Below are 25,970 nucleotides of genomic sequence, written 5' to 3' on the forward strand. Positions count from 1 at the left end.
GTCTTAGCTCTTCTAATATGTCCCAATAGAAATGTCCTTTTATTGGGAGAAAATGCCTTGGTGCCATTGTACTTTCCTAAACAAAGCATCAGTGCATTCCACTATGCCAATCGTATCTGGGTCCAATTTCATGGAGCTGCTTTAAAAGCAGAAAATGGTGCTTAAAAATGTTCTGCTAAGCCGAAATGAGCAGGATACCAGTCAGAAATAGTACTTGTGACATGGTGGCTTGGCTTGGAATCTCATTCTTGTAAGCATAATTTGGTTGGGCTACGCTAGATTTTGTGCTCAAACAGCGCTATGAACTTAGGTCATGAAGTACCAATAGACCTTATGCATTGACATCATGATCCAGCAGCCATCTTAGTGGAAAAACGGTGACGAAACAATCGAAACGCACAGATGTGTACGCGCAGTGCAGGATTGGCCAATGAACAACCTCCTTTTGACCTCTAGGTGAGGGCGCCCTACTGAAATGACGTCATGTGCATAAGTTCTATAGAGAGAAGGATAGTGGAGGATTGAGGCTGTCTGTGGGCAACTGGGTTTTTGGTGATAAGGCGTTAATCAACATACACTGCTTCCCTTGTGTAAACATATTCGGGTTTCTTCTCGAAGGTGAACGGTGTAAACAACATAAAACCATCAGCTGCCCCTCGAGCTCCCCCTTTAGCAACCACCCCACTAAACACAATAATGATCGGATCCAGCACATCTTCCTTAATCTTGATGCTCAGAGCCAACTTGATCTTCTTATTAATGTGGTCCTTGGATGGCAACACAAGAAACTGTAGTCTCCATAGGCTACCTTTGTTCTCCTGTGCAGAGCGTACCCTCACCTCCCAGCTCTCTCGGTCCTCTTGCTGGTAAATGCCTTTCTTGGCTCGCCACACAGTCGCCCGGTGGTCTGAATAGGCGGTCAAAGAGTTACTACACCGAATGCGGGTATACAGGTCTGTTGAATCTCTCTTGCTTGATAGCTTGCTCGATAGCTTTCCCCCAGGGGAGACGTACTTCAGGTACAGACGGGGAGGGACAAAGCATTGCTCAGACACCTCCAAGAAGTCAGTCTCCTCGGATGCTAGGGCGCGGGCTTGGAGGGCATCTATGATGACCTCCGGGTGCTTGGTGGAGATGAGAAGGCCGAGTTTTGTTTTCTTGATTTGCTTCAGCTGCCAGATTGTCATGTTAGAGAAGCGGATATGGGGAAGAATCTTCTCAAGATTCTCCAAGATATGTTCCTCTTTACCTCCCCTACAATCAATCCATGTATCAATCTGAAATTCAATCAAGAGATAATCAAATTAAAAAAATGGCTGAAAAATATAGCACCAAGACCAGGACAAGGGCAACAGTGGTCATGGCCTCTGCTCCCTGTCAAACTAGGCCTGAGAAAAAAATATTATATGAAAATATCAGGTTTTTAAAACAAAAGTTCTAAAGACAAATGATTGTACTTTTTTCTTTACCAACATACTTGTTGAAGTCCTAAAGAAAACCAAGATAAAAGTGAGCAATTCTATACAAAATGGGTCAAAAGATACATGTGAAAATTAAATTTCAAAAGGTAGTTGCGTTTATCGCCGAAAATCCGCAGTAAATATGTCTGCGACCAGGTAGGAAGAATAATCCCTAATAATAGGAATCACAATCTCAGAAAAACTACTAATGCATCTTTTGGGGCATCAAAACTGAAATTTTTTACTTAACCAAACTACTTGTTTTGAAATGTTTCTCACAATACTTTATACTATGGAAAGTTGCTGTAGGCTTCTGATTAAAAGTTTGTAATTATTTTTAAGAGTGATACAAAACATAGACCTGCCCTTTAATAACCAGAAAGAATCAACATCAACAATGATCATCAAACTTTTGTATTATTGAACATGAAGTCTCTTTCTTATTGGCCATTTTGACACATTGCTAGCTTAGTTTTCAGATGCAATAAAGTAAACCAAGATTCTAAAAAATAAATTTTCCATCTTAAAACTTACCCTCGAAAAGAGAGCATATTCATCTTCCACCACAACTTCTGAGCTTTCAATAATGCTAATCATTTGATCAAGGCGTAGTACTTGCCAGGAAACATCCGGAATGTACTGGAAGTACGCACGCAGCACCTTCATACAGTTCTCCTGGAGTAGAACGAGGCGTTTCTTCTCTGCCTCTGCAAGCCACTCCAAGGCTTTATCCACACTGTGCTGGCCGATCTCTTTCCCGATAAACTGCTCACACAACTCCTGCAGTGGTTGGATCTTGTATTCCTGTGCCAAGTTCATGATCACCTTGACTGTAGTTTCAGTCAGATCGGCCTTTCCGGAGTACAGGAAGCTGAAAAATGTTGAGAGGCCGCCGTTGATATCAGTATTGCCACCGCTGTCTACTGAGATACCAGGGTCAACGTCTATGACAAGTAGCTCCTTACAGTCGCCCCCCTTTGCTGGTTTGCTTCCTTTGGCAAGTCTCTCTTCAAACACAGGACTCCATGCACTGAGGATCAGTCTGTGTGATCTGTACTGAATGTAACCACACCGGATTAAGACATCGCTGAGCTCGGGCTGGTTGAAGAAACTCTTCATGTGGTTAGCAAGGGCACCAAACTTCCTGCAGGTCTTCCGTCCGGATTTCTTACCCTCTCCCTCAGCATCATCATTTGACCCCTCCATCTAAAATAAAACAAATGTGAAAAAAAAAAAAAAATTAGTTAAATTAGTTCCTTTTATCTAAAAGACTAGAACAGAACAGGAATATCTTTTTGAACATCTGCAAAACTCAAAAGTTTGAATGAATTGGTGTCTACAGCTTTCGCTGAAGTTTTTGCATCATAATGCGTTGAAGTACAGGACATATTTAGCAACACCCTTAGCAAAGGTCATAACTGTAGCTGCCATATCCAATTCAGTCTTAAAGTTAACTCATGTCAATCGCCATTTTTTTCTGTACAGCAGATGATGTAAAAATGGACCAATCAGAGAAGACTGCCCGTAAAACAGTTTTGGATCCTTTTTCCTCTCACTGGCCACTTGTTCTGATGTCTTTTTGTTTTTGTTTACTCACTTTTGGTGTCTTTATCGAAACTCCTGGCTGCCAGTCCATATCCGATGCCATCAGTTTGCTTAAGAAATAAAAACCAAGAGAAGAAATTTAGTAGTAGAATGGGTTTGGCCAGTTACAAGTTGAGCCAAGAATAAAAAACAGAACTGAAGTAATTTGAACTGGAGTGATAAAAAATAAAAAAACATCTAAAAAAAAAAAAAAAAACTAAACATATGAAAGTTACAAAAATATAAAATAAAATCAATTAATTAACAAAATAAATAAACTTTGGTAGTGCTGTAGTAGTGGATATGATTATTGCAGGCACCTTTTACTTGAACACTTAGGGCCTATAAGCAGGTTTACAGTACAACACCGTCTTTGGCGTTGTTTGCATGAATTTGCATACATGTCAGGTAAAGTAAAATACCCCATCTGTGCTTTGTGTAGAAACATATATGGACACGCGTCTGGGAACTACAAAGAATAGTTCCCAGACGCGTGTCCATATGTTTGTACACAAAGCACGGATCGGGTTTATTTTCTTTCAGGACGAACGTGTGCAGATAATTCTCCACGTTTGTCCTGGAAAAAAAATATGCGCACGGTCGAGGACAATCGGCATTAGTAGTGTAGCGGTAAAAGAGCGGTAGTTGAGAAAATTCACACTAAAAATTAATTCGGTTTTTACTGAAAACCTGTGATATATGTGACCCGCTACGTGAAAATGAGTCAGATGTCGCCCAATGCATTATTAAGTAATGGACAGTTTAATGTGAAAAAAATTTTTTTTAAAATCTATATTTGGATGTTTAACCGTTAGAACACTTCCTTTTAGGCAATAAAGCTTTGAAAACAACCATTTTGTGATCCTACTTATGTCTTATTTGTATCCTTTTGCACGAAATGGTAGTTTAAAACATCACGCTACTTGTAATTCGTTTTTCAGACACACTGATGTGTTGGCTCATTTCAAACGGAACTAACTCCGCAACGCGATACACCCCAAGACATATACCAAATTACTGCTGTTGGTGTGGTCTTTCCATGCATATAACTCAATCCTTTAAATTGTCAACATCTGACTCATTTTCACATAGTGGGTCACATATTTGAACAATTCCAAGTGTAGGGCTATCTCATCTGCAACTTCTGAAGCATTTAGATCGGTAAGTTACATGATGCAGATCGTTGCACTTGCAGATGGTTTTTCAAGAAAGCGAAAGATTTTGATATCAGACGTGATGGGGCCAAGGATAAGGAGTGGATTGGACCGATTTATGGGGCTAGTAGGCTATATAAGCAGAGTTTTGCTAAAGGCAATTTAACGGAGCGTGATTTGCCGGTTCATGGGGTGGTTGGTGGCCGAGAGGACTTTTTGGGGTTGTTCTAAAACCCCCTGGACCCACGACCCCCTCGACCCCTCGACTTTTGTGCGATTTTTTTTTCTGTACACTGAAATTGCCACAGTTCACAACCTCAGCCAATCACGCACACAATTTTGTATGCTGACGTCGACTACCATGCCTTGCTCATCACAACACAGCGTACGAGACAGACCATACACACGTAGTATGCACGAAGCAAACTTCACGTGTTTGGCTGCTGTGATCGGGCCTGTGGCAATTGTGATGTACATGTGTACAGATAAAGAAAACGCGGCATTTCCACGCGTATTTCTTGGCAGATCCGAGATTATTATCCCAACTGGGAACCTGCGTTTACCGCCCGAGTACGATTACGGCCAACTCATTACGTGATGATCAGGCGGACCCATTTCCGGCCGATTGCTCCCGTCCTGTGCTGTGTACTTCCATGGTACTGAAGCGGAGCTCAAGGTTGTAGACCCGACCGATCAAATTGCCCACACGTGTTTTGGGGTCCCCAATCGTTGTGCATGTGACGTGCGGAAGCGGAGAGTAAATACTCCCAATTCTGTGTGTGGCTCTGTGTGTGTGACTTGAAATCAAGCCTAGTCGTGGAAGGAAAATTGCGTCGCGGATCACACACTTCTAAATCGGGGACTTAAATTAAATTCTTACTCAGCCGTAAAGCGACATTTCATAAATTCGGAATTGGGACATTCTTCGAACACGGGGATGACGTCGAGGGGTCGTGGGTCGTGGGGGTCGAGGGGGTTTTAGAACAACCCGACTTTTTGCCCGATCCGATGCACTTACTTTTTAACGTTTTTTTAGTGAGATGTTTAATTACTTTATAAATTAGATGAAATTGAAAGAAACAATCCTAAACTAGACATTAAGTGTTTGTGAACAAACACGAAGCTGTTCCTTGTTGTTTTGCTTGGATAAAGAAACAATCCTAAAAAAAAACAACTATTACTAAGCATCGACTTAAAAACACTTACCTTAAATTCCTTTGCGTAATCTACAAATCTTTAATGCGCCTTTAAGTGTCATAAGGTCGACCTCACACACCAAAAAAAGACAAATTATTGACTTGGTTGAAGCATAGAGACTTACTCTATCTATGGTTGAAGTTGTTGCGCGGTGTTGCAAGAAAACGGGGATTTTTTTAGCACGAAATATAAGTTTAGAAAATAGCGCCACCATGTGTATTGCTGATGCCATGGTAAGGAAAGCCCAAGGAACAAAACACACAAATTTCACCACCTCCGGATTGCTTCACAACCGCTGCCAGATGGAGTGGAGTAATCTGCTACAGTTTTACAGGGTTTTAACGCGGTTTTAATTTATCAAGTTTTCAGTCCATTTTTTAGGCCACTAAAATGGTTGTTATGGAACATGACCAGCAAAAACTACTATATTTGTATAGGAACAGAGTACGTTTTGTTTGCATCATTTGTTACATTTTTGGGGCTCCATAAGTTTTCTACAACTAGGCCCTTTTCGAAACCACGGCTTCGGCTCCAGATTAGGCTTAGGCTTGGCCCCGCGGTACGTGCTCAGCAGGCTTGGCTTCAGATGAGATAACGGAGACTGAAGCCGAATCCAAAGCCAAAACCGTATGTTCGAAAAGGCCTGTCACAGTCGTGCATTAATTTGCAAGAAATGCTGGCGGTAGTGTCGGCTGCATGGAGTGTTAATCGACCTGTTTGACAGCAATAACACTCATTTATTCCAACAAGCAGTACTCTTCTCTTTCTGATATCTCCAGTCATTCAACAACTAAGGACGAATTCAGTACGTGAGAATAAAAAATAATTGGTCTAATCATGGATGGAGGTGGTAGGGCCTAGACATTTTAAATTTTTAATTCTCTACCTCCGCTCCATCATCCATGAATGAATGAATGATTTGATTTTGATGAGTTGATGGTCTGAATGATTTTGATTATGATCCTAAGTTTACACCATGTTGTTATTTTTGGTAATTGTATTGTAATGTTTATAGTATTTTTGGATAATCTTCCGCACGTCGCCACCAATTTATCCGCGGTTAATTAACTCCAAAACCACAGAATTTTTTCCTTACCTGGCTGAGAAGAAGGGTTACCGCATGTCTAGTAATAATTATAATTTATTCAAATCAAAGTCAAATGAAGTTTTTAAAAAAGGGACATTTTCAACATTCCTTTTGTTGGAAAGGTTTCCGTATGGCGCCACCACTTTTTCATTCGAAATAAAATAATATAGTATCTAATTTACCTGATTGATATATCCATTTTTGTAAAAATGAGTGAAAAAGTGGTGGCGCCATACGGAAAGTTATCCCTTTTGTTTGGTAAAATGTGAGTGAAAAATAGACCCAGTAACTGGGGGCGCTGGGGCGCTGTACTCCTTTTTCGAAATTTTGACATTCTCCGAGAATGTCAGAATGTCAAAACTTCGAAAAAAGGAGTACAGCGCCCCAGTTACTGGGTCTAAGTGAAAAAGTGGTGGCAGGATACGGAAATCTTTCTCGCTGGATTGCAGAGTATACTGTTCAATTCAAACGTTGCGATCCAAACTGACGTGGACCAATTTCATAGAGCTGCTAAGCACAAAAATTTGCTTAGCATGAAATGTTTAGCCTTGATAAAAACAGGATTACCAACCCAATTCCCACGTGATTTTCAGGATAAGCAAACAACATCTGAATACCAATAACAAGCAGTATGCAACAAATAAAAAATTTGTTGTTAATCCTGTTTTTATAAAGGAAGAAATGTCATGCTAAGCAAATTTTTGTGCTTAGCAGCTCTATGAAATTGGGCCCTGAGCTTGATAGTAGAACTATAAGTTTTAGAACCAACACTCCACAAACAAAAGAGATTTTACACGTGGTTGTACAGTGTACAAGCAGGTTTCCTTATAACAGATAATTCTTACTCCGAGAACTATGAGGTTTGTGGAATCGTATATCGATAACGAAGCGAACCTCAAATTTCTAAAGAAATTTCTAGGATTATGCTAATTTTGTCAAAACAATTATTATTATTTTTATTCTCTTGACCTTTCTAGTAAGTAAAGATGATGTTTGACGACTATGACGTGGATTATGATGATGATGACATCGATGATGAGTTTCTGTACGATGCTGGCTCGGACGACGACGAATATTTCATGACTAGGAACGGAGAGCTGGTTTATGCTGGCGATGTCTATGAAGACTACTATGAATATGCCAATCATTTCGCAAAGAGCTCTCACTATTCGAAAAATGATTACTACAAAATGGAGGAGGCAAAAGTGAGATTATTCGCCAAATTTGTGTTAATGATATTGGTCAAACCTTGCTTGCATGCTTCAGGGCTCGAATTTGGGGTTAAAAACCACAAGAACGCAGGGCTTTGTACGTAGAGCCCTTTAAAATGTTTACTAGACCAGAATTTCATTTAACAAGACCGAACTTAAAAGGAGTTGAACTAGGACAAGATCTTGATACATGTAGATCTTAATTGTTTATGAAAGCGTACTTTGAATTGATATTCAAGAGAACTGAAGATATCAGATTGTTTTCAAAAAGTTTTCACAATGAGGTAGCCCATTATTTATTATTGAACGGAAACAGTAAGACCACCTGGCTTGACAGGTCGGGAGTTTGAGTTCACTGGCCCGACGCTAAAATCTCTTGCCTCTGGCCTGAGGTCCAGTGTTAATTTTCAGCCCATGCTTCATTTTTGAAAGGGCACCACAGGCATTTTCTCCTTTGTGTCAAAGGGCACCCTGTGAGGAAATAGTAAATTTCTACTGGAGCAATTGAAGGACACCAATGCAATGACCAGGGGGCATGGAGGCAATCGCCTTTGCTGCCTTTATGGTGACGTATCAGGCCTGACCTTTAAAGGCAGTGGACACATTTGGTAATTGTCAAAGACAAGTCTTCTCACTTGGTGCATCTCAACGTATGCATAAAATAACAAACCTGTGAAAATTTGAGCTCAATTGGTCATCGAAGTTGTGGGATAATAGTGAATGAAAAACACCCTTGTCACACGAAGTTGTGTGCTTTCAGATAATTGATTTCAAGACCACAAATTCTAAACTTGAGGTGTTGAAACCAAATTCGTGGAAATTTACTTCTTTCTCGAAAACTATGGCACTCCAGAGGGAGCCGTTTCTCACAATGTTTTGTATTATCAACAGCTCCCCATTACTCATGACCACAGTAAGGTTTTATGCTAATAATTATTTTGAGTAATTACCAATAGTGTCCACTGCCTTTAAGAAGACCCATCCAATTAAAATCCAACGGTATGATTAAATGTTTGGTTATGTAAGAGGATTGCACTTGTAAACTAAACTTTTAAATAAAAAACCTTAACATTGAAGTTATTACGTCCTGACTGCTGATAAAGTTTTCCATTTATGAAACAATGTTGTCCTATTCCTGATAGCAAATTGTAGTTGGGTCTTAAATCTTAATTTCTGCTGCCTTGCATTAAATAAAACAAAACAATGTCTGCTATTTCCCAAAACAAAACGATGTCTGCTGTTTCCTCAAGATCTTCCTCAAATCAAGGACAATTTTAGTTTTAGAAAAGGAACATCTGTTGCTTCAACTCTTATTTACACTCGTAATTTCTTTTCAATTTGCAGAATGAACTTGAGACCAACAATAAGCTTCTGGTCGGTGATCGCATGGCACGTTTTCTTAACAACCCTAAGCACAGTGACGTGACGCTAAAAGTTGGCCGTACTGTTTATCACGCCCATAAGATAATCCTTTGTTCCTGGAGCGAGGTGTTTCGGAAAATGTTCATCGATCCTTTGTGGTCCAGTCCAAGGAAAGGTGAAACCAACAGGCCGGGGCCTCAACAGCAGGTGCTTGTCGAGCCAGATGAATGCGTCAAGGTCTTCAAGGACTTCTTGAAGTTCATGTACACAGAGACGGTAGAGTTGAGCGCAGAGAGAGTGTATCCCATCCTCACACTGGCTGATAAGTACATGGTTCAAGATTTGCGTGATGCCTGCGAAGACTTTCTTCTAGAAGAAGTTGCTCACATCAGTGGGGAGGAAGCCTTGAAATTGTACGCAGAAGCGGAGAGACTTGGATTGGAAAGAGTCCAAGACCAATCAATCAAGGTTTTAGAAGCTAATATCGGCTACCTACCAGAGAGCTGCATACAGAGCATGAATGCTGATCTCCTCATCAGGTTACTTCAGAGTTCAAAGCTGCTAGTTGAAGACGAGCATGCCGTGTGTGAGCTTGCTGTGCAGTGGCTTAGCGTCGAGGGAGAACAAGCGGAGCGAAAGGTACACGCAGTGGAAATCTTATCGCTTATCCGCTTTCCTCACATGCCATCTAAAAAACTCAAGAGCATTCTTGATTCATCACTACCACAGGATATGGAGAATGCCTACAACTCCAAGTTGACGGAAATGATTTACAAAGCATTTGAATGGCGGGCCCTAGTCGCAGAGGAGGCGCACACAGCCATGGAAGATGATTTCGTGGAGCCGCGCATATATCTGAATCAAGCCTTTTCACTTCACAACAAGGGTTTCTCAAGCATGACCCAAAGTGATGGTGAAAAGTTTCGGAAACTGACACTCTACACCGAAGAACAAGACGATTACTACCACTCTAAACTCACCTTCCGTGCTTCCTCAGCAACCGACAAAAACATCTACAAGTTTGGTAAAAGTTCCTGGGAGGTGAGCGCCTATTCCTCCAAGGAATGCGATGCCTGGAACATTAACTACACCATCCGAACGAGTCAAGAGCTTGGACAGCCGTACAGAGTAGCAGTCTTAACTCGCCTGACTGATGAAGGCCAGGACCCCATAGTAACCATACACGATGGAAACACTAAGGAGAAGTTCACGCTTAGTGTTTCCTCAGCTCTGCTTAAACTCAACGAGATGCCCATCAAAGTGTGGACCAAGATGGCAATTTTTATAGGGAGGAAGAAGAGTGATCCAAACGCACACATACACGTGGACTGAAGGTCCATATTATCAGAGTTCTTAAACTCCTTTTCAAATAGTTGGATTGAGGCAACAATACATGTCTACGGTCGTGTGCGAAATGACGGCTTCGGCTACAGCTACGTCGCACACTTCTGCCTATGCATCACTGGCAGATGCGCTGGTCTAGCCATAACTGAAGCCGAAGTCGCTGTTTCAGACACAGTCTAAGTTGTTTTCTTTCTGATTATGCCATGAAGTTAAATGGAATGTCCATGCCGTACATTTATGACGAAAAAGATGTGTTTGTTTATGTTTGGGGGGGGGGGGGGGGGTGATGTTGGACTTAATGTAATAATCTCAAAGCATCATCATAATTAGGTTCTTTTGGATCGTAAAAAAAAAAGATTTTTCAAAGTTTACCTTCAATCTACTAACTGGTATGAAGAAATAAAATGTACATTAAAGAACCTATTAAATCAATTGGAGGTATTCTTGAGGATTTTTGGGGAAATGGTAAACACATAATTTGGTCATTTAAAATGTTCTGGGCAGAAACAGGGTATCAACCAAAATAGCATTGAAAAAAGTAGTGTTTGTGGCAGGTTCGTGGCTCATTTTTGCTAGTCACATCCATTTGCGCAAATTTATTTCTTGCTAAGGATTTCTTTGTAACTTGCTGCCACCAGACACTGACATAACAACCCCCCCCCCCCTCCTTGTATTTTTAGGGCCATGTCACATGAGCTAATTTAAAGGCAACCAGTTCAAAGCAATCTCTATAAAGACAAGTTGTTTCAATTCCATCTTCATATAAGTTTCTTGGGAATAGGTAAGATATTGTTACATGTAGAAGACTAACTCATTTTCCTTTTGCATGCAGTGTAATTGGTTACCTCTAAAGTTGCCAGGGGTTGATTTCACACAGATAGTGCTAACTTAAGACTAGTCCTAGGAGATATTAAAAAACTTAAGGGTAGCCCTAAGTTAGGACGAGTAACTTGTTCTAACTTGAGATAAGAATACTCCATACTCTGTGTGAAATCCACCCCTGTAAAAGCAAAGTGCCTTGTGTGACAAGACCTATACAGTACAGGCTTCAAAGTTCATTTAAAGTTCAAACTATAAATGTATCAACTTTTCACATGATAGTTAGGAATGTTCTTCACATTCGTTTTCTATTGAAGATATAAAAGTGAAGATCGCCAGAGTGTTGGTAATGTTAACTTTAATCCAGTATACTGTACACATTTGTAATTTGTAAGTATACATATATGTGGGTCCATAGAAGACCAGATGAAAAGAGAGTTCAAGAAGTTTAAATCATTAAAAAACTGCTTTATTGATCAGGTTTCATTTCACATTCTTTTAAGTCAAAAATTGTGTAAAGTTCAGGAAAACTTAAATTGTAAAAGATTTTTGGTTTCAGAGCGTTGTAAAAGCCATTGGACACTTTCGGTACAGAATTTTTTTTTAAAGTTCACAGATTTACAAAAGATTTACAGGGTTTACTTTTTTAGAAAACATTAAAACAATATCAATTCTTGATATCGAGAATTTCGGATTTTTTTTTAAACACATGTCATGACACGGCGAAACATGCGGAAACAAGGGTGGATTTTGCGTGATTTTCTCCTTGTGGGCCTTGGACATTACTGTTAACCGAAAGTGTCCAATGGCTTTAAAGACTATTTGCATAAATATGTATCAAGTCTCAGCTACCCCCCCCCCCCAAATAACGAGGTTTAAAAAAAAAAAGGCAGTTGTACTTGGTGTATACAAACTTCTATGCCCGCAGATAAAGCGCTGTAAACAAAAAAACTAAATCTTCATCTTCTTTTTCATATTAACATTTCATTTCATTTGATATGATTTTGATATGATTGATATCTTGTTTTATTCCAGAAGGACGGACCCCCTCCCCCCCCCCACATTACCCTTGGGAAGAGTAACAACAATGCTTAAAATAATACATACTGCGGTTTTATTGTGATGGAAGAGTTAGTAAAAAGCACCCATGTTAATTTCATTTTAAAGGCAGTTGGACACTATTGGTAATTACTCAAAATAATTATTAGCATAAAACCTTACTTGATAACGAGTTATGGAGAGCTGTTGATAGTATAAAACATTGTGAGAAACGGCTCCCTCTGAAGTAACGTTGGTTTGATTTCGTTACCTCAGAATTAGATTTTGAGGTCTCGAAATCAAGCATCTGAAAAGCACACAACTTCGTGTGACAAGGGTGTTTTTTCTTTCATTATTATCTCGCAACTTTGACGACCAATTGAGCTCAAATTATCACAGGTTGTTGTTTTATGCATATATGAGCAGACTGGTCTTTGACAATTACCAAATTACCAATAGGGTCTGAGTGTCTTTAACTCGGATCAATTATTATAAGAGTGGATACCGTTTGATTTGGCTGTATACAGACAATTTACACAAACCTTCAGTGTCATTGTTTAGTTTTCTGTCGCCATCTCAAAACTACTTATTCATGATGAGTTTGAATTCATCTTTACAATGTTAATGTATCTTTAAACTTTTATTAAATGGGATCATGGTATTATAATACGATGTCTGTCACCTTATGATTTGCTTGTGTTTCTGGTTGAAGTTGAATAAAAGCTCAAATTGTAGCCCAATACTGATGGCCTCTTCTGTGTTTTTAAATGTGTTTTCAAATGTTTTGGGTTTTTGTCCCATTTGCGAAACAGAAAAACCAAAAGCAACTCCACAACACAGGCCAACATGGACAAAGGACAAACAAAACGAAAGGACAAGTGAAGATTAGAGCCTATTATACAGTTTTCTCTACTCTTATCAAACGCTAGTCCTGCATAAAAAATAAAAAATATTTTTTTAAAACTGTTTTCCAAAAGTCTAATTTTGTTCAACCAGAAAATTATAAAACAACAGTTTAGGATGTCACCTAAGTTGATACCTTACATATTTTAGACCTTTGACTGAGAGATGCTAAGCCTCATTCTTACTTATATTAAACCTAATAGTTTGAGGTTTAATTTGATGCATGAAATTTTTGCCTTGATAAAAAAAAGGATTGCAACCAATGATTTTCAAGATTAGCAAACATCAGCTGAATTCCAGTAATAAGCACAAATCAACAAATGGAAATTTGGTTGGTAATCTTGTCATAATCAAGGAAGAAATTTCATGCTAAGCAAATTTTTGTGATTAGCAGATCTATTGGTGTTCATTTCATGCACAATGCATTGTGTATTAATATTCGGTCAACATAGTGAGCTGCTTGTTGTCAATGGAGGGCGCAGTTCAAAATTACCGGTTGTTGACGATCGACTCGACTGGACTCGCGCCACCGTCGATTGATCGCGTGCAGATCGCGGGATTTACAATTTACAACAGCGGGAAGGTATGATTCTGTGTACTGTTTTACTGATTTTACACTTCACAACATTATGCCCCCCCCCCCCATGAATCGGTCCAATCCACTCGTTACTGCAACCTTGTTGATGATCAGATGATACGGAGTGGATTGGCCCTTTGCGTGGACCGCCGATATTTGTAACCCTCCATCGCAACTAGAGAATGGTTGGTAGCCCGAATGTAAGGTTAGCTAGGTTGGGCCATTTTATTCAAATAGACCATGGAGCAATAAACTAGAATAGACTGAATTCCGTTGATTTAACCTATTTTATAGTATAAATTCGTCACTCGTTCGTACCACGAAGATGAAGTGACCTGTCAAAAATCACAATTTTTCGCAATATTTTAATTTTAAATTAATATATCGTAGGAGGTCCTGTTTTCGAGGTGTCCCTAAAATCGTGGCAAATCTTTTACCTCTCTGTGCGCGATGTAAACAGTCCCTAGATAAAAATTGTGTGGTTTTATTTGCCAAGCAAAGAGTCTCCTCTCCCTTGACCAAAACTTAGAAACACGTAAGGCTCCACTAGTCATTTGCACTTGTAAATGCAAAAAGTTTGGTATTTTAGGCATTTCTACAAGGTACAAAAATATGTCATAATGTTGAGGCCATATAAAAATATTTACCCACCGAAGAAGTTTCATCAAACGCTATTTCAATTCACAATTCATGATGATCAAAATCATGTGACTGAATGTTTTGCTGAGCATTCTTGAAAAAAAAATACCGAGGCTTAAAGAAGCCATATGTGCCTTATATCATTTTCTAATATTTTTTGAGATTTTTATTTTGTAACCCTGGTATCAATACTATTATTAATATTAAAATTTAAACATCAGCTCGTTGATTCAATTATCACTGTTTATTTATACGCTTTATGATAAATATTAAGAAAAAAACATATAAAAAAAAAATATAAAAATCAGATTTGGAAGCCAGTAATTATTCACACTTTTTATATATATTTTTTATTTTTTTTATTTTTTGCAAGTTACCATGGAAATTAAAAAAATTTAATAACAAAATATTTTGAATAAAATGAAGGCAACTGCTGGCTATACAGTCATACATAGAGTCTCAAAGAACACTTGTAGTCACTGCAGATGTTTCTTTCATGTATGGCTTCACCGGGAAACCATACTTTCTTGTTTGCCGTGAAAACAGGAAAAACTCAAAACAAATGGGGCCAGTTGAAGTCATTGAAGATCGGTGTGTGGTGTGAACATTTCAATGTCCATCAAGTTTTAATACATGTTTGCATACTTTATATTAACATGAAGATAATTAGGGCATCGGTTGATATATGGCATCATTATTTTTTTCCCAATTCAAAGAAAAAGGCATAATAGCGTGAAAACTGGTAAGCAGAGGATAAACATTTCTCATTGTCAAATCAAACTCTCCTAGTGCTAATGTTTACCATGATATGATTAAAAATAAACACAAAAACAAGGTAGACCCAGTAGCTGAGGCACAGTGTTAGAGGTTGCGTTCGGCTATCGTACGGCAGCTATACTCTATAGCCGAACCCCACTTGTGTGGCCAAGGCTAGCTGAATCATTACAGCTAGCCTTGGCCACACAAGTGGGGCTAGGCTCTGTACTCCTTTTTGGACTAGCAATAATGACAAAAATTGAATAAAGGAGCACATCGCCCCAGTTACTGGGTCTAGTACAAAAGTAGTATGACCAATAATGACAACATTTGTTTTCAAAAAACATGAGTGCAGTGCCCCAGTTACTTGGTCTAATAACAAAGCTAACTAAAATGCATTCAGTTACCGTAATCACCTCCAAATCAAGCTTATTGGTGGAATGGTTGGGTTGTTCATTTACAACTTAAAGAGAGGAAACTTTTAATGTAGGAAATCTGTTTTTGTTTTGCAGATATTTTGCTTCCAGTCTCAGCTGCCATATCCGTCAGTGCCAAAGAGTGTAAGACGCTTTATTAAACGATGGAAGAGAAGCACAGAGGAACCCAGAATGGTAGAGCTGGCTCAGTAACATTAGATTTCTCCTCCACAAATCTATCTTCTTTCGAGATAAGCAAGTCAGATTTGGCCTCTTGCACAACTCTCATTCTGAATTACAATGAAATCTGTGAGCTGCCAGCTGATATTGGAGATACCCTTCACAGTCTTAGCAGTCTGTTACTCATTGGTAATCAGTTAAAGGAGCTGCCTGAATCACTTGGTAAACTTGTGAGTCTCAAGGAGCTCAACCTGTCTGAAAACGGCCTGATATCCCTACCCAAGACACTGGGTTTCCTTACGCATCTAGCAATCCTCAAGTTGGTCGGAAATGAGTTGAAGAATCTCCCGGAGGGATTTGGAGGACTCGAGTCTCTGAGAAGTCTAGAACTTGATGAAAACTTTCTGACGTCGCTGCCGGAATCGTTTGGACTCGTGGAGAGTTTAGAGGTTCTGGAGGCCTGCGACAATGCCCTGGTGGAGCTCCCAGCAAGCTTTGGAAATCTAAGACATTTACAGGTACTTAACCTGAGCAATAATCGTCTGGAGACCCTGCCTGATTCATTTGGGTCATTGCAGTGCCTTAAAATGGTGGATTTATCTGGGAACAAAATTAAGGCTCTAATGCCCGAGTTTAAGTCTTGCCACTGTCTTAAGAAGCTCTATCTCACAGGGAACAGATTAACCGTTCTTCCTGTTTGGATCGGGGAGCTTCCTAAACTACAGGAATTGAGTCTAAGAGATAACCAGTTGGAGCACAAAGCTTTACCGGAATCATTTGGGGAGACGAGCAGAAACACCCTTAGACACCTGGACATTTCAGGGAATTTTCAGACTGAACTTCCATCGACGCTAGGGCTTCTTGTCCACCTGGATTTCTTGCACATGGGCAGCGTGATCGGAGAACTGGAGCGTCAAAACTTTCAGAATGGAAACTGGATCGCAAGGTTCCCGGAAAACTTCGGAAACCTGCATCTATTGCGGGAACTTCATGCCGAGGAAAATCAGTTGAACTGCCTTCCAGAGAATTTTGGAGACCTTGCGTCTTTAGAGTTCCTAGACTTGGGCCAGAACATGCTGAGGCAGCTTCCAGAGTCTTTCTGCGAGCTGAAAAGTCTACAAGTTTGCCTGCTCTCCAAGAATCACATAGAGTGCCTTCCAAAGGAGTTTGGAAAACTGGGTGGACTTCAAGTTATCCGACTCGACTGTAATAAAGTATGGTGACTACTTACCTAGTTTCATAACTCATTCAAACTTGAAGTACATACACAATGTCAAGATGGGATGGCATTGTCACACATGTTCATCATTTACCATTTATAATCATCTATAAATAAAAAGTAGGCCTACAAATGAGAATTATTGAGCGCATAATGCTGAGCCAACCTTACGCAACTTACACTATTAAAACATCTCAACGAATATAAAGAAACTTAATTTCAAAAGGCTCACAAAGCACAGAAAACACTTATCTACAAGGGGTTTATATTTTTTTAATATTTAAAAAGCAACACGTGTTTATAATTTTACTCTTCACAGCTGACTGATTTACCAGAATCGTTTATGAAGTTGACCAACATCGAACTGCTGGATCTGTTTGATAATCGGCTGACAAGGATACCCTCGGTGCTAAAGTATCTGACGAAACTAACAAGGCTGGACCTTGATTTGGTGAGTGAAATAATTAAAACACAATCGCACCTTCTACAAAAATGTTTTGGTCAGGTGTCAGGTGTGTGTGATCATTGAAACCAAGGACTTAATAGCCAAGTATACTTTTTATTTGTTTAAACATTTGATTGTTTCAAATGATGATGTATAAAACTTGCAAAAGGTAGTCCGGAGAGGATATGTTCAGGCAGGAAGAATTTATAATCCCTGCTAGGAGTACACAATCTTAGCAGCGTTACTGACAGTAAAGCTCGGTTCATTCTTCCTGCGAATGCTTCATGCGATGCGAATTTCATTGCGTCACAAAGGGAAATGGAGCGCGTACCGATTGTTGCGTCACCCAAATTCGCTTCGCATTCGCAGGAAGTATGAACCGGGCTTTACTCTTCTCAGATTCACATTTCGAGGCCTAACAACATATATCTTTTTGTATAGAACCACATTACTTTGATGTGAATTTTTCTCCCAAGATATTATTTGAAACTAAGCCAGGTTTACGGGTCGCTTCTATGTGTGTGGTTTCAAAATGAATACCCAGAGAGGTTTCCAAATTATTTATATGGTTATCTACTTCAAACAGAATAAATTTGACATGCCAGCACTGTCGGTGCCTAACTTAACCAGACCCAACCAGTACCCATCAGGAAAGTCGGCTACCAGCGATAACTGGAGAACCAGGGCACGAGCCGATGAAGTTGCCATCGCTGAACAACAATTAGCCGAGGTAATGGTTTTCTATAAAGACTTTGATTGAAACCTATTAACTTTGTAAATGTTGGGCATGAGATTTTCAATTGGAGAAACTAACTCATGAACCCTACATTGGGTTGATGGTTAAATGTCGTCGTAATTTCATTTATTTATAATTTCATGACATCTTGTTTTTGTAGTTGACACCAACTGAATGTCTATTTTTTTAATGTTGTTCTTCATCAGGTGGTTTTGGATGAAATGAGTTCCCAGAACTCGATTAACACAGTACTCAATAACAGCATCATCTCGCAAGCCTTGCGTAATAAAGCATCTATCTGGCAGTCACACGAGGGCACTAAAATCAGGGAATCTCGCACGGACACCATACTGCTTGAAAAACGGATGTCCAGACGCCATCAAAAGTACTCCTACAGTTCTGATGCCAATTCAGAGGACCCAAATGGTAAGTAGTGGGACATCATCAATCGCTATGTTTAAATAAGCCGTTTGCAAGTTCGATTTGAATAATGTCTGGTACAATGACTTGCTTAGTCACAAAGTGCCGCTTACATTTGAATTCCTCAGACTATAGAGACAACTGCTATGTCAAACGATTGGCAAGCCATTGTATAGCAACCTCCAGATTAGCAAGCCCTGGTTACGGTACTTACCTAGTACGCAAAAGCTTGCCCCTAATCATGTGACATAGCAACTGTCTCGATAGTCTGAGGAATTCAAATTTAAGTGGTAGCTTGTGATCAAGCACATCACTGTACCAGACAATAATCTTTCTACCACGCAAATGGCTTATTGTTTTATTGGCTTATTGGCTCATCATCATCATTATCTTTCCCCATTCTACATGTATCTTGTCTTGTGCTTATCTCCGGATCACTAGTGAAGAAAGCAGAACATCCTGTGACACTAAACTTGCGATGTACTCTGTGTACAGTAAGCGCTGATGAACTTGGCCCAATTTCATAAAGAGACCAAACTTTCCTTCCAATAGTGTACCTTCACAGAACTCGGGAAAGTTCTGAGTATACAATGCTTAACACACACCAGTGTATGGGTAAACATGAATAAGGCAGAAGAGATCAAAATTTCATTCCAACATGGTATGTTTACTTTTTTGCTTGGATTCCATTTGCAGAGCTGGATGATTGCAGTAGTGATGGCAGCCACGATGAGCAAGGAACTGGTAGCAACATCGTCACCCAAGAGGAGATAGAAAAGGCTGAGGAAAACTGGGATGAAGATCTGATTGATATCTCGTGTTTCGGTGAGTAGGTAAACACATTCAAACATTCAAACACATGGAAAACCTATAACACAAGAGGACAATAGAGTCCACATGTTCGGGAAAGGTCCACAGTTAAAAACGTGTACAAAACCAGTGGGAGATGTTGCAAAAAAGTTAAGAGTATAAACAAAAGAGGGACACAAGGAGGTCCACGGTTGCAGGTGTATACAAGCTTGGGTGAGTTGGATCAGAGGACAAGGAAGATTAATTGTGTATCACATATCAAGAAATAGAATATTTTTAACACCAAATATGTAATATTTTAGCTTTGAGGGCGAGTGCTGCAAAACGGTCTGAAACTTGGACCTAATTATGTAGCGTCTTATAAGGGTTTACAAGATGCTGCGGTGCACTCGGGAGTGACTGCCAGACGAACCGGGGCAAACCCCTTCTCTTTTAATAGCGATGGGCGTAATTGGGTTCTTTTAAATGCATTACACAATACAAGGACCCACAGCTTTACATCCCAGTCGAAAGACGAAGCAATAATGGTTAAGTGTCTTGCTTAAGGACACAAGTGGCAACACTTGGACTCGAACCCACGCTCTGTCCAACAGAAACACCAGAGCTTAAGTATCCTTGGGTGGATTTCACAAAGAGTTAGGACTAGTCTTATCTCAAGTAAGGAAGAGTTACTCGTCCTAACTTAGGACTAGCTGTATGTTTTTGATATCTTTTAGGACTAGTCCTAAGTTAGGACTAGTCCTGACTCTTTGTGAAATAGACCCCTGGACCGCTTGTACACAACACACCACATAATGCATGCTGGCATAGTGTATTTATCAGTCAAAATCATGCGAATGAAACTAAGCGCTACAACAACACATGTAGGATGATAAAGAGACTATATAGCTATCATTTCTTTTCTCTTTTTTTTAAGGGTCTGACAGGCTTTACCGTCATCCCCAAGACATGGACAAGACAGTAGATGCAGACTCTTGTTTTGTCTTCACACCCTCTGATGAGCATGTCCCAAACCTCCCTAATGCCTCCATCAACGACGACGCTGAGGATGGACAGTTTGATGATGCAGATTAAACTCTTATCCAGGAAGTTGTGTGACTCGGTAGGATAGGGACTGTGGGTGTCGTAGACCTTTTCGCAATACCCATTGCGCAAGCTCTAAAAACTGAGGTGCACTTGATCACTAGGAAGACCAGCATGCACCTCGTTCCCCGCCTAATGCATGCACACCTAGTATTTGCTGTAAGGTCTGTAGGGAAATCTGAATCCGGAGATTCTGTCCCCAAATATGGGAAATTAACATGGGCTGGTGAAGGAGGAGATATCAGAAGTAGTTTGTACACAGTTCCAAAGTATGGGGGGCAGAATCTCTGGGGGAAGGGAAACAAGGTCTCCTGCCATACCAGACCAAACCACAATCATTGGGCCAGACACAACCTCATTCAAGTCAAAACACGTGTGTATTGGGTTAGCATAGGGTGAAGTATTATGGAAGATTGTGGAGGATCCCAAGCCAAAGTTACATTATAGTAAATGGAATTATATTTGCTGCTGCATTAAGCTATGAAAAATGTAAGTATGGGGCCCACTTTCATAAAGCTGTTAAGCTGAAAGTATTGCTTAATAGCAAGTTTCGTTGCTGAGCTAAAAATGAGTGAGGCAACAATGTAAACTGGCATTTTGGCTGGTAACCTGTTTCTGTTTAGCAACACTTTTCTGTGATAAGCAAGTTTTTGTGCTTACAGGTTATATGAAATTGGGCCCTTGTATACTTATTCTTGAAAAGTTGTTAAGTGTATTAATATTATATTTTTATTAACTTCTCAGGCCGTCATATTATTGAATTAATTTTAAATGATTTTGACTTTGTTCTAGATTAGACCTTTGGGTGCGACTAGCAAAAGTTCCTTCATACATCTTATCATAGAGCTGCTTCAAAAGCAAACAAAGTAGCTAAGTTCATAACTATGTTGCTCACCAGAATAAATTGACCAGCCTATACATACTATGCATGGCTATGTCTGATTTAGAGACTGTGGCTACGGCTGCACCTTGAAGGCCATTGGAACAAGCGTCCAGATATAGGATGCCCCAACAGCCACAGCCATGTTTTCCAAATCTAGGTATCTGACTATTTATATTTGTTCAAGATTAGTCATAAAAAAGCCCTTCTGTTTCATCATGCATTTTTATCTATAAATATCGTTGTCGAATGTCAATTTAAGGAATGATATTTGAGCACTAAAATATACCTGATGTTTTTGCACCAGAATGAAAGCCATGACAAAGCTGATTCCTGATTGAAAATAAACACCAAATATGTTTGTTTTCTCTATTTTCTTTCAACATTTTTTTTTCTTTTTTCTTTTATTCTTTTCAACAAAGACGCACTGACAATCAGTTGGAGCCAGCATTTGAATTTTTTGCTTTTGTAATTTGTCAAGTTATGGGCAGTTACCTCTGAGTTCTTTTATGAGTTCTCATTTTGAGCTATCATTTGAGTTCTTATTTGAGCTCTTTTATGAGACTTTAACATGTATAAAAAGTGTTCATAGGATGCCCCTTAAGAAAAAAGCTACCAATCAACTCTTAAAGAATGCTTTATTGAGTTGTATTTTTTGGTAGAGTTATTTTTGTAATTTTTAAAATACTAACTACTGTGCTTTTGTTGACTGCCAAGTAGCAAAATGTCAGATATTTGATAAATTGTTTACTAATTTTCTAATAAAGTTTGTTACATAAACAATTTTACCTGTTGTCATCATTTGATATTTCTTCTCTAAAAAAAATCAAGCACCCCCGAACAAAGATATTGACAAAATAGGAATACTGCCAACATAGGGCTTGATAGCTCAGTTAGAGACACGCTAATCCGGAGGTCGTAGGTTCTAGTCAATTCTTTGTTCAACCCAAAAATCATTAAAAAAATAAGCATTACATAAATGTGGACCACCTGAGATCCGCACAGTGTATGGACTTCGAACACTCTGTGGGCTTACACACACCCATAGTTTTTTGTTTTTACAGTTTTTAATAATATGATTTTTCGTCACTGAGTATGCAACACAGTGCTGTGTGCGTCCGCTCTGAGCTTTGGGAAATTGATTCCAACTTTCAACACCCCTTAGAGTGTTTTCCTAACCCTAGTGTGTACCATCAGGGGCTGTCGGAACCTGGGTGTTTGGAATATATAGCAGTCACCCTTTCAATAATAGGGATTTGAGTGGTATGACAGACCAAGGAACTCCTCAGTTTGACTTTATAATAATAATTTGAGATAATAATTATAATAAATTTGTATATACAAATGTAGCGCTTTATCACAGCTCGAACTAGGGCGTATCAAAGCGCTTCTGACATAATTACCCCTGGTAACCGGGCTATATACATTTCATTCTTTCAACCATCTCAGCTCCCTGGGGAGTTTACAGCCGGTGCTGCAGGTTACCGCGCTCCAAGCTAATCATTCACATAAACATCTCTGCCCTCACAGGTACCCATTTTACCACTGGTTGGAGAGAAGCTTTTACTCAAGGACACAGGTTCACGACCGGGATTCGAACCCACAAACCGATGACTAAACCACCAGAACTTGAGTCCGAAGCTCTTATCTGCTCGACTAGACACCCCATAAAAACCAACAAGGAAAACATTATAAAACCAATGTGGAGGTCATTTTAACAAAAGGGAGAGTCAAGTGAAGTACCCAACAAATGTGTATTAACATTCACTAACTATACAGATAGAGACCAAAGACAATAGGGATGAAAGGTCAACACAGAGGAGTTCTATACAGATGCGGATAACTTCCACAAGGAATTTTGTGTACAAATTATAATGGGAGTATGGTACAACGAAAAGTAGAGACACAACCATATCTCAACAGGAACAAAAGTTAAAATGTTTGTTGGTGTGTTTTTAAATTAAAAATCACATAACTGGGTTAGGAAGATTAATCTGTGAAGTTAAGAATGTTTGTTTCCTTTTCCTGCTCATTTCTGCCAAATTGTTAACCAATAATAATGGCTTACATCTCATGACTTAGTATACATCAATTATGACTTGAGTGCAAGTCATAATTGGATGCACCGTACATTAATTAATCTCTCCCGATTGTGACTACAATAATTGTGACTTACTACAAGGCAACATATGAATTGTAACCTCAGAATTATGATTCCACGACTTTATTACATGATTTGTAGAGCCTCATAATTATTACTTAGTACAATTCATAACTATGAGTATGAATGATAATAATCATTACTTAGTACAAGTTATTATTATGAATTAATACAGTCTCAGAATTATTACTTTCTTTTGAGAAAGAAAGAAAACGGACAGAAGAGAATTCAAAATGTACCTGTAACGAGCTAATTAATTAAGCTAATAGTACCCAAGCATTAATTAATGATAACCTCAGAATTGTGATTCTCAATTACTTTGTTACATGATTTGTAGAGACTCAAAACTATTATGAATGATAATAATCGTTACTTAATACAAGTTATCATTATATGAATTAGGCTACATAAAAACAGTCTCAGAATTATGACTGTCTTTTGAGAAAAAAAAAGAAAACTGACAGAAAAAAATTCAAAATGTACCTGTAATGAGCTAATTAATTAGGCAGATAGTTCCTTAGAATTAATGCCTAAATTAGAACCAGCTAAAATAAGCAATTCCACTGCAACTTTAAACTTACGCGAAACAGCAAGTTGAACAGTCCAGTCGCTATCTCTTAGTGCAGACACCGTGCATATGGGGACATTTCTACGTGAAGCTTTTACACGCACACAACGGCGTCGTCTGCTTCAGAGAATTTGCTGTTTTTGAGCCTCCTCGATACAACGACACTGTCTCCTGACGAACACACTTTGTGTACATTCTCTATGGGAGTGTGTGTCCGCGGTTTGTACGCGCAAAACCGACCTTATGTGGACATTATCTGCCGTAGGTAATCTGCACAGTTGTATGGCACTCAGTCGGTCATGGAATCCCTCCATTTCTGGGGTTCACCACTTGTCGGCGTGCAGTTTTGAAATGGCGTGTTTTGAAATGGAGGCGTATGCGGTCGGGGTTTGCCCCGTCCGGTACTCGAATTATGGCATTGTGGCGGTTCTCTCCGACTCGGAATGGGCATCGGGTCTCCAATACGACTGGAGTAATTTTCGTCTGCAGTTCCGGAACGAAAAAACATGCGAATGAGGAGGCAATTCCTGTAGTTTCCAAAATGCGCACATTGACAGAGTTGCCTCTCAAAGACGGGACGGGGTCGGTCTGCGGAATTTCCGTGTGGATCCTTACAATATGGGGGTATTTTAGCAGCTACCCCACTCGTTCGTTCGGTTCCGTGTGTTCGTTCATTCAGTTTGAAAACGGGGTTGAAAAATTGGTGTATACGGAAATCTTTCCAGCAAAAAAAATTTATGTCTAAATTTCGAAATAATTTTGTCAAATTTCTCCTTTTCAATACATATTATTTTATTCGCTCTTCATCCCCGGTGGTTTGTTTTTCTCTTCTCTTTATAAACAAAAAATAACACACCCCAAGTGCACACACATCACCAATTCGTGTTGTTGGTTGGATCATGGAGGTAGAAATAGGGACCACGGGGGTTTGGATTGGGTCCATTTATTTTATTATTCGGCCTCAAACCGGATCGATCAGCCAGTTTGAGGGATCGAAAAAGATATCCCGTTTTCGTTCCCATAAACCTCGTTTCTGGCCACTTTCCAAAGCCGTTCATTTCGATCACAAACAATGATAATAGCGTTCTGTGGTGGACCTCGTATATAGCCAAAATCATCGGCTGCCAGCTAAACAAGTGAAGCCGAGGGAGCGGTGTGGATAAAGTAGACAAATTTACCTACCTTCTTTGTGCGGCTTGTGGTGGCCTAGTGGCACCGTTGAAACGGATGATTTTTTAGAGCAACCATTGATGCCTCTTTGTGAACTGGACCATGTAGAAAATGTCTCAACAAATGCACATACATCGCGGTGAAGTCCCGAACACATTGACCGCATTGGCGGCATTAGGTTTGTACGTTGTTGACGGTCGTCTGGCGACGGGACCTACATCGTTGTGAACCCAAGATATGGCTACATTTTAAGAGATTGACCGAGTGAAGAAAGTCAGTCATTCATGAACCGACGCTAAATGCCCTTCGTTCTCTAGATATAAGGAACATTTACGTGAGATGGAAAGGGTCATTCATTGTTGTTGTTTACCGTTTACTCAGGATCATGTTCTTGTTGTTAAATGTTTCCTATTATAATACTAATGAGGTAATAAAATGTAAACACGAATGAGAGAATGAATTATCTATGACAAGTAGTGTATGTATGTTCGCATGGCTCTTGCAGCATTGAGTTGCAGTTTGAATTTCGCATACAATTTAGATCGGGTGATTTTCCAGTTAGTTCATTATTTTATTATTTATAATTATGGCGATTTATTTTCAGGCACTGGACACTATTTATATAAAAAGCATTGAGTTGCAGTTTGAATTTCGCATACAATTTTAATAGATCGGTTGATTTTCCAGTAAGTTCATTATTTTATTATTTATAATTATGGCGATTTATTTTTAGGCACTGGACACTATTTAT

The 25,970-nt window shown here is 39.4% G+C and overlaps 3 protein-coding genes across 6 annotated transcripts; 2 read left to right on the forward strand and 1 right to left on the reverse strand.

Annotated features, from left to right (window-relative positions):
* Positions 1-418: 418 nt before the first annotated feature.
* LOC117292291 (kelch repeat and BTB domain-containing protein 12-like) lies at positions 419-25,340 on the reverse strand. 2 transcript variants are annotated; one of them, XM_033774296.1, is made up of 4 exons: positions 25,232-25,340; positions 3,058-3,115; positions 1,995-2,666; positions 419-1,277 (listed from the first exon to the last, which is right to left on the reverse strand). In XM_033774296.1, the coding sequence occupies exons 2-4, from the start codon at positions 3,106-3,108 to the stop codon at positions 564-566; spliced, it is 1,437 nt and encodes a 478-aa protein (XP_033630187.1). In that variant the 5' UTR covers positions 3,109-3,115; positions 25,232-25,340; the 3' UTR covers positions 419-563. The 2 variants fall into 2 exon arrangements, with proteins under 2 accessions (XP_033630187.1, XP_033630186.1); XM_033774295.1 differs by lacking the exon at positions 25,232-25,340 and adding an exon at positions 5,405-5,573.
* Positions 6,081-11,329, forward strand: LOC117292289 (BTB/POZ domain-containing protein 17-like). The gene is made up of 3 exons (XM_033774294.1): positions 6,081-6,204; positions 7,460-7,687; positions 9,038-11,329. Exons 2-3 carry the CDS (start codon positions 7,469-7,471, stop codon positions 10,385-10,387), a joined length of 1,569 nt encoding a protein of 522 aa, XP_033630185.1. The 5' UTR covers positions 6,081-6,204; positions 7,460-7,468; the 3' UTR covers positions 10,388-11,329.
* LOC117292288 (leucine-rich repeat-containing protein 40-like) lies at positions 13,665-22,045 on the forward strand. 3 transcript variants are annotated; one of them, XM_033774290.1, is made up of 7 exons: positions 13,665-13,742; positions 15,644-16,941; positions 17,266-17,397; positions 17,978-18,121; positions 18,334-18,553; positions 19,244-19,372; positions 20,274-22,045. In XM_033774290.1, the coding sequence occupies exons 2-7, from the start codon at positions 15,712-15,714 to the stop codon at positions 20,429-20,431; spliced, it is 2,013 nt and encodes a 670-aa protein (XP_033630181.1). In that variant the 5' UTR covers positions 13,665-13,742; positions 15,644-15,711; the 3' UTR covers positions 20,432-22,045. The 3 variants fall into 3 exon arrangements, with proteins under 3 accessions (XP_033630181.1, XP_033630182.1, XP_033630183.1); XM_033774291.1 differs by having other exon boundaries at positions 20,284-20,405; XM_033774292.1 differs by having other exon boundaries at positions 19,244-19,380; positions 20,274-20,324.
* Positions 25,341-25,970: the final 630 nt, after the last annotated feature.

Source organism: Asterias rubens, chromosome 7 (genome assembly GCF_902459465.1).
Source record: "Asterias rubens chromosome 7, eAstRub1.3, whole genome shotgun sequence".
In the NCBI taxonomy this organism is placed as follows: Eukaryota; Metazoa; Echinodermata; class Asteroidea; order Forcipulatida; family Asteriidae; genus Asterias; species Asterias rubens.

What these genes read in the sequence shown, in the direction of transcription:
- LOC117292291 (XM_033774296.1), bottom strand. Translation starts at nt 3,108, where the DNA reads ATGGCATCGGATATGGACTGGCAGCCAGGAGTTTCGATAAAGACACCA. An exon ending in TTTCGATAAAGACACCAAAA is followed by an intron (nt 2,667 to 3,057) that starts GTGAGTAAACAA and finishes GTTTTATTTTAG; the next exon opens with ATGGAGGGGTCAAATGATGA. An exon ending in AATATGCTCTCTTTTCGAGG is followed by an intron (nt 1,278 to 1,994) that starts GTAAGTTTTAAG and finishes ATTGAATTTCAG; the next exon opens with ATTGATACATGGATTGATTG.
- LOC117292289 (XM_033774294.1), top strand. Translation starts at nt 7,469, where the DNA reads ATGATGTTTGACGACTATGACGTGGATTATGATGATGATGACATCGAT. An exon ending in ACAAAATGGAGGAGGCAAAA is followed by an intron (nt 7,688 to 9,037) that starts GTGAGATTATTC and finishes TTCAATTTGCAG; the next exon opens with AATGAACTTGAGACCAACAA.
- LOC117292288 (XM_033774290.1), top strand. Translation starts at nt 15,712, where the DNA reads ATGGAAGAGAAGCACAGAGGAACCCAGAATGGTAGAGCTGGCTCAGTA. An exon ending in TCCGACTCGACTGTAATAAA is followed by an intron (nt 16,942 to 17,265) that starts GTATGGTGACTA and finishes TACTCTTCACAG; the next exon opens with CTGACTGATTTACCAGAATC. An exon ending in GATTGATATCTCGTGTTTCG is followed by an intron (nt 19,373 to 20,273) that starts GTGAGTAGGTAA and finishes CTTTTTTTTAAG; the next exon opens with GGTCTGACAGGCTTTACCGT.